Below are 8,369 nucleotides of genomic sequence, written 5' to 3'. Positions count from 1 at the left end.
CTCCAGACTTGTAACTATAAGGAAATTAATTCTGCCAACAGCTTGACTGAGTATGGAAATGGATTCGTCCCCAGTTGAGCCTCTACCTGAAAACCAGGTTGGCTGACACCTTGGTCCCTTGGTCACAGCCTTCTGAGATCCTAAGCAGAGGACCTGGCTAAGCTGAGGCCAAGGTCCTGACCCACTGAAATGGTAAGATAATAAATGTGTGTTATAATTTGCTACACAGGAATAGGAAAAAAATACAGTGCTCAATGTTCATTCCAGCCTCTTAGTGTGCCTTCCTATACTGAAAAGGTTAAAAAGTTGAAAGAACATTTCCTAAATCACCTTGCAACTAGGATTCTGGATATATCATAGGCCAATCAGATGCCTCATTTAAAACAATTTAAATGAGGGAGAAGGGAAATGTCAGAAGGAAAGTAGAGGCTATGCTTCTGCCATTTCTGCTGGCACACATGGTTGTAAAGATGTTTGATTGCTCTGCAATTTAGTCACTAACCTGTGGGTGGTGAGATGCAGAATACTTGGCATCTATTTGGCTGGTATAAATCAACAGGTGAAGCGGTTCTGGAAGTAGCAGCTGCACTGCTGGGTTTTCATCATGGCGGGGGAAGTTTCCTAATCATAGAGATTTAGCAACTCCCTTGGTGGCCTGGTTCTATGGTATACCTTTGGAAGTTCTTGAAAGTTCAACTTAAGAGTCTGTCCTACTGATAATTCTGTAAGCCATTTAATGTCTGGTAATAAATCTTTTCCCTGCCTAAACTTAATGAATTCTGTTCTCTGCAAATGAAACAATTAAAATTGGAGGGAAGCCCTCAAGTGATAACTTAGTTAAGTGTAAATAAAACCTCATTGTGATAAATAACAGTAATATCCTTAAGTAAACCATTCTTCATGTTTACTATAATAGACTTATAATATTTATTTTTATAAAGACAAGTAAAGCCCTCTTACAACATAATTTCATGTATAAGGTGTAATGCATTGGTTCAGTTTGACACAATTACATATTAAGAAGAACCCATTGCTTAACAAGTAGTAACTATAAAATTATGTGGTTAGCGTATTTCTCCTAAAGACTGAGAAAATAAATGTCTTTTTAACTTGCATTTATAATCTTTTTGCAACTCAAAAATCTAAATATTCAATTTTAATTAACCTAAGCCAAAATATAATACTAAGTAATCTCCAATATCCTGATTTAAAAATCCTATCAAATATTAATAACATTTGCTCTTCAGAAAACATCTTATTTGTTAATACAATTGACAAAATATTCAATAAATTATGTGCAATAGTGCCTTTGTATATAAGCATAGAATCTGTGTCTTTCTAGAGCTAGTTTAGTATAATTTAACAATCATTGCTAATAGCAGATGTGTGATAGCTTATAAATAAACTGTTAACTAAACTTTAAAATTTGGACATGTTTCAGTAAATCGTTTCTGAGAAAAGGCATAGGTGCTTATTTACCAACTATCTCCTTTATCTCCTTTAACTGGTAATTCCCTTTTAAAGACAAGGTCGACCAAATTATTTTAAAGACACTACTAGTTAAGTGTTCGGCCAAGCACAATTTATGAAAATTTCAAAGGGTGAACTTGAAAATACTTGAATCTCTCTGAAAATACCATATTCTATTTGGTGATGAAGTCCTCTGTGTTAGGCATTGTTCACAGTGGATTCTTGTCAAAAGCTGACTATACCAATTCCTTTCTAGAAAGGGAGACTTCTTGAGTCACTCTAAAGGATGTCTGCCCTTTCATTGTTTCATATCTGAAAAGTCAAAAGGGTTACAACCAAAGTCTTGTGAAAGTAAGAATCCCCAATGGATGAGTTCTCTCTAAAATTTTCTAAGTCAATTGATTATTAAGTTGCTTTTGTCAAAAATAGCACTGAAGATTGGACAAGTGTCGTTTGTTGTTTCTTTAAAGTGCTAAAAAAAGCGCCAATTATCTCCAAATGGACTCTCATTGTAATGTCTGAAATATAAGCAGCATAAAGTATATAGAAATTACAAATCTAAGTCAGATAGATGTCAGCAATTCTTTCTATACATTACCTTAACAATCATTACACACAAGTATACTTTATGAACTTGCCAGACTAATACAATAACTTAGTCTATCTAATGTAACTTAAATGTGACTGGTGAAAATCCAAAATCTTAAGTTAGAACCTAAGCAGTCACAAGCTACTCTGAGACAAATGCCACAAAAAGCAAGGCTTAGGAGAATTTTAAGTAATTTCTCAGACTAATGAGAGACCTATATATTTAACTGAACTGTTTCTTAACCCCTCTGAAGAGGTTGGCTTTATCCAGCTTAAATCCAAATCCAATATTGTAGTTCCTTATATCAGCCCAGGGTTTTGAGTTCTTGATTTGTTTTTATCAGTAACAGAGTTAAAAGTGAGTCAGCACAGAGGTTTTCTTAAAAGCTGGAGCCCAGTGCTGGGGAGAATGTGGGAAAACAGTACTTTTCTGCACTGCAGGTACATATAAATAAAAAGATTGTACATTAATGTGACTTTCTTGGAAGGCGATTGGCCTGGTCACATCTTTGACCCAGCAGTCTCACTTTTTGGGGCTTATCCCAACAAAAGAATAATGGATGCAATCTAATGGCAGAGACGGAGCAATAAGAGGATGTACCGCAGCATTCTTTGTAGCATCAAATAAGTGAATGTAATGTGGAAGTCCAATAATGAGCAATTGGTTTTATAAACTATGCTATCTACCTAATGGATTACCATGAGACAATTAAAATGAAGTTGTAAAGTAAAAAAAAAAAAAAAAAAAGTGAGTCAGCAGCTTCTGAACTGCTCTGGTAGGAAGAATTGCATAAATTACTAAAAAACCCTTTGTTATTAGAAGACTAAATGAAATTAACTTTAAAAAGATTATTTCAGTTAGATGACTTGAAAAATGAGGCCCCCTTACGGTAATCTTCTAGATAATTAAGGCTATATATCTAAGAGCCTGGTTTCTAAAGTATTCTAACAGGACCGAGGCAGTTTGGAAAACAGTGTTTATCGATATGACATGTCAGCATTACTAATACTCAAACATAACACATTTTCAAAATCACCAGTAATTCATATGTAAATAGCAGCACAAACTGGTAATTTCCTTACTAAAAGTGATACAGTAGTGCCCCCTGGTGGTTCAGATTAAGAATATACCCCTGATATTGCATTATCTTGTGAAATATAAAAAGTACATTTGTATTGGAGAATATCAAAACTAGAGATTACCACAAAGAAATAAACAACTGTGCTTCCAAAAATCGTTTTTCTTAACCTTCAAACACATTGGCAACAAGATGAATCCCTGATCCCAACTCCTAGGAATCAAGTTGATAGCTCCAGGAATCTTGCTAAACTTGCCTATGATAGGCAATTCCTGTTAAGAGATTTACATCTTGGTTCTAGAACTTAACTGAGAGGTTTTTGCATTTTCTAGTTTAGCTTTTACATCTATGGGTTTCTCAAAAAACCTCACCAATGCTGGTTCATTCAACAAAGATGCAAGAATCTGTTCAAATGAAAATGACCACTGAGGTTCTTCCCTGAGAGAGGAGAGATCTTTCTCCAAGTGGCTCTCTGTATTCCCTTTACAGACTGTACCAGAGAATCCTTTGGCTGATGATGTAGGGCTATGTAGTTTCCTTCCAACTTCTTCCATCCTGAGCAAAAGGCTGGTTACAGTAGCAATGGCTTGATATAATGATTCTTCTTCAGGGTCCCCATGAAATAAGTTATATAGGGTCTTTGAAAGCTGAATAAATTGTGACTAGAAGACACAAGTTAGAAATAACACATATGATATTAGACTTCGCAAATATAAAGAGAACTCAGAAGTGAACAGTTACCTATTTAGAATTTGTACCATATAACCTTCACCATCGAAGTTATAAGAACTGATGATTAATCCAATCCCCAAATAAATCTTGGTTCTAGGAAGATGGGTATGAACCATGGAAGTTCTATTTAAGATTTCTTATTTGTTGCCTAATAGCAGTACATTATACATACAATAATTCCAGGACAATTTACCTGTCAGCATTCCTTCAAAGTTAGGTGGTACTTTTAATTAGGCAAAGTCCCATATGTCTCTACAGGTAAATCATCTATTTATTAATCAACTTTACTGAAAAGATTAAGAATGAGTTCCCTTTGGTCTCCCCAAAGAATTACAGTAGGCAGCTCAACTAGGAAGGCTTAAATTTAGGGAAGAATGTTTGGGGACCTATCTGGTAGCACAAGGTAGTTCTAAGGAGCCCATTTGGACATGTGTCTCTTTAAAGGCTGAGGGGTGCCCAAGTGGAGAAATAAACTGATTTATTTGCAAACTGTCCCTAGATAGTCCTAGACATTCCTAGAAGATATTTATCAATTAAAAAAAGATTCCAACATAAGAGTTTTGTAAGTCAACCATACCAGAAAAGTTTATCTGTATATAAAAAGCAAATACAAAAGGATATACTTTATAAAAATATATTGTATTAAACTTTTCAGTTTTCTCTTTCTTCCTTAGTCTGTTGTACTGTTCATAAAAATTTAAGAATAAAAATACTTTACTGATTCATTCTAAAAAGTATGTATTCAATGATCAAATTACCTAGCCCACTGAGAAATATTGAGTGATTTGATAGTTCTAATGTTGGTACAGTTCTGGGAATCCTCAGTATCTATATAAACAGATTAAAAAAATATATATATATAAGAACATATACAGACTGAATATTGTGTAAGGAAAAGATGGATTTAGAATTGCATCAACAACAGCCATTAGTATTATTTGAGCAGGTTCAAATACAAGATGATTAAGAACCAGGGTGTGACCTATTTTAGTGATTTCTTATTCCTAGTACCCAGCATTGGGCATGTCATCTAGTAGGCACTAAAAACATGTGTACTGAATAAGTGAACATTTCCAATAAAGCTGCAAATAGAGAACACTGAAATATATGTTATTATACATATTTTCTATGGAAAGAAATATTGTCACAGCAGAGGAGCTACAGTGAAATCCTAGATACATTTAAGTGTTTAAAGTAGAAAATCATTTAAAAATCTGCTCTCATTCTTATGTGCTCATTGGAAACTTACAAAGATGATATATAGACTTTTAACTATTTTTGTAATAATATGTTGGCTATTTTGGAGTTGGATACACCCACAGTCATAAAAAAAAAACCCCAAGAACCTAGAATTTTTTCTTTGAGAATACTATACCTGATTCATTCTTGGTAAATCTTTAATATTTTCCTCTTTTTTGAAAAGCTCATCTTGCCATTGACTTAGATATGCTTGAATATCAACTTTTCCTTTGCCTGAATGAGAGGAATGAAACCATTTCATAATGAACAGCCCACTATATTTTCTCAAGCCTCAAAAAAAATTATGATTGAAAATAATTTCACAAGATATAAGATTCCACCTTTTATAATCCAAGAAATGATTTGAATTTACCTTTTATTTTACCACCCATTCTCAGAATACATTGCCTATTTCCATTAAACTAAAACTTTCACTTTGGGATAGTTGGAGACTAGGGAAGATAGAGGGAGAGAAGAAGAATGCATTTTAGATTAAACAGTACACCTAAACTTGATGATGTACACTTCATGTAGATGTTCTCATCATAAGAGTAAATTTAAAATAGCTTCTATATGATGTTTTTAATATGCAGATACTAAAGTGGTCTATGGTGGTTCTTTTTCAAAATTTCAAAACTGTACTTATTCTTTCATTCTTCTGAAGAGTTTAATCAAGATGGTATCAATGTGACTTTATTAATAATTATTTAAGGTCCCTTGGAAAACTGGGTTGAGATATTGAACAACCTGGGGAAGTTTTCATGCTTAAACAGATCTTCAGCAATTCAATATTTGTTAACTAAATAATAATGAAAACATAAAAAAATTATGAACTTTTGGAGAGCAATCTGACAGCCTCTATCAAAATATTAAATGTGCATATTCTTTGTAATCCAGCATTCTCATACCTCTATGAATTTCTCCTATCCTAAAGATATATGTGTAAAAGTCTCCCAAAATGTATATATCAAAATGTCTGTTGCAGAACAGTTTGCAGTATAAATAACTGGATAACCTAAATGTCCATCAATATTGGTCTATTGAAATAAATTATGGTATAACTAAGCAATGGAATATTCCATACTCATTAAAAAGAATAAGATAGATTCAAATGTACTGACATGAAAAGATGTCCATGATAAATCAAAACAGCAAATTGTAGATCAGTATTTATGGACTATTTCTTTTTCAAAAAAGAGAGATGGCTATATATGTCTCTGTTTACATATAAACAGGTCTGGAAAGAATATAGATCAAAGTTTTTTCACATTTACTTCAGGGTTGGGGTTGTGTGGGGATATGAGGACTTCCATACTTTTTAAATTTTCTTTACAAGTATTATCTAATATTCTTGTAATTAAAAACAAATACTTTCAAAATAATGAAATTGAATAAATATGGGTCATTTACTGTTATATTTTTTATAACTTCTGAGACTTAAAAATCAAGAGACAAAAGAATAAATTGTTAAAGTAACACAAAGGAACTGAAAAAGCTCTCAGGACAAATCAATAGCCTTTAAAGGAAATCCACCTTTTCCCTTTGCATAGTTAACCCTATTTATAAAAATCATAACTTAAAATAAATGATAGTCCCAGATCATAGTACCTTTCTCAGGACCATTTTTTACTGATTCTCCTTCTTTCTCATCTGTAGGCTTGGAAACTAGAGGAAAAGAGGACAATTTAATTTCAAAAAATATTTTAAAAATAAATACCTTTTGGAAGTATAATATTTCATATAAAGACTTATAAGCACGTATGATTTTCTTCAATTCAGCAAATCAATTTTAGCTGACCTGACCTCCTATCATTAGAAGACAAAGTATTCAAGAACTTTTATTGTAAAAAGAACACTGATGAACAATCCACATGAAAAAAATCCTAGAGGGAAGTATACCAAATATTAAGCATTTATTTCTGAGTGGTATTTTCTTCTTTGAGGCTTTCCTCAGACTAAATTGTATTACTTTAATTATTAGGAAAAAAAACACTGGAAGTCAGAAGACTGAGAAGCTGATCCTGTTTGTGGCAATAACTCTTTGTGAAATCTTGAACAAATCACTTCTCCTTTCTGGGTCTCAGTACCCTTATTTATATAATTAGAGGTCTTGACTAGATGATTTATAAGGTCTCTTCAAACTTAATGTTCAAAAACTTAACATATAGTAACCATAAACATACATAAACATCATTGTGAAATCTTGAACAAATCACTTCTCCTTTCTGGATCTCAGTGCCCTTATTTATATAATTAGAGGTCTTGACTAGATGATTTATAAGGTCTCTTCAAACTTAATGCTCAAAAACTTAACATATAGTAACCATAAACATACATTAATAAGGATTTACCCCTCTACAAAACATTCATATTTATGCAAAAGAAGCAAAGGGCACAAAACTAAGCTCATAACACTTCCAAATTATGTCTTGAAAACAAACTCACCCCTGTCTCCTACACCTACAGTGATTTATAAAAAGTATTCAGTGTTTGAATAATAGCTATGACCTTCAATCATCAAAGATTCTATTGTCTTCACTGTATTTTAACAAGGCATGAAAATGGTCTGATACATTTTAGAAATTTCTGCAACACAAGTAGGAACAAAACGCATTTTCTTTCTAATTTTCCAATAAAAATTTCCATAAATCAAAACCTAAAATACAGCTTAGTTAGTTAAATATTTATGGGATACCTACCATGCATTTAACACTGTGCTAAGTGCTATGGTAGTACAAAAGAAGTATCTGGTATAATTAACTCAGTTGTACTAATGGTAGCTGGGTAAAGAATATTTAAGCCAGGAGATCTCTATGAGTGAAGAATCAAAACATACATTTTCAACAGTATTTACCATGGAGCTGACTAAAATGAAGTAATTCTTCCCTGGAAAGTTCATCTCCTTTTGAAGCGTCCTTAGATTTCACTTCAGTATAAGCTGAAAACAGATAACCCAAATCATATTTACTAACAATGAAGAACAGATATGGGTCCTATAATGGGACAAGAAAATCTGGAAGAAGAGAGTTAAAGGGTCTCTGTATAAGAAAGACGTATGTGAAGAAATGTGGAAGTGATACGGCTCTACTGCCTAGCACGTAAGAAGTACTTGATCACTTTGAGTTTTCTTATTTCTCCTACTTGCTTTTTTTAGTTTTCTGAGAGCCATTATAAGTTAAAATAAGAAAATATGGCATTTGGAAATCTCTGAAAATGTGACCTCAGTCATTTACAAACATCTTCAATAACAAGGAAAACATG

At 32.8% G+C, this 8,369-nt stretch overlaps 1 protein-coding gene across 3 annotated transcripts in view; it reads right to left on the bottom strand.

Annotated features, from left to right (window-relative positions):
- Nucleotides 1-903: 903 nt before the first annotated feature.
- TBC1D8B (TBC1 domain family member 8B) overlaps nucleotides 904-8,369 on the bottom strand; it is an 81,022-nt gene continuing 73,556 nt past the window's right edge. For 2 of the 3 annotated variants that reach the window (XM_036991435.2, XM_073227342.1), the window contains exons 18-21: nucleotides 7,963-8,046; nucleotides 6,717-6,773; nucleotides 5,245-5,342; nucleotides 904-3,799 (exon numbers count right to left, since the gene is read on the bottom strand). In XM_036991435.2, coding sequence (XP_036847330.1) covers nucleotides 3,422-3,799; nucleotides 5,245-5,342; nucleotides 6,717-6,773; nucleotides 7,963-8,046 — 617 coding nt within the window. In that variant the 3' untranslated portion in view covers nucleotides 904-3,421. Of the gene's footprint in view, nucleotides 3,800-5,244; nucleotides 5,343-6,716; nucleotides 6,774-7,962; nucleotides 8,047-8,369 lie in introns of those variants that run through there. The other variant, XR_005053905.2, reaches the window with a different exon arrangement.

The sequence above is a fragment of the Manis javanica genome, chromosome X (genome assembly GCF_040802235.1).
Source record: "Manis javanica isolate MJ-LG chromosome X, MJ_LKY, whole genome shotgun sequence".
NCBI classification, from domain to species: domain Eukaryota; kingdom Metazoa; phylum Chordata; class Mammalia; order Pholidota; family Manidae; genus Manis; species Manis javanica.
Note: the sequence above shows the minus strand (reverse complement) of the source record. Positions and strands in the feature narration are given on the sequence as shown.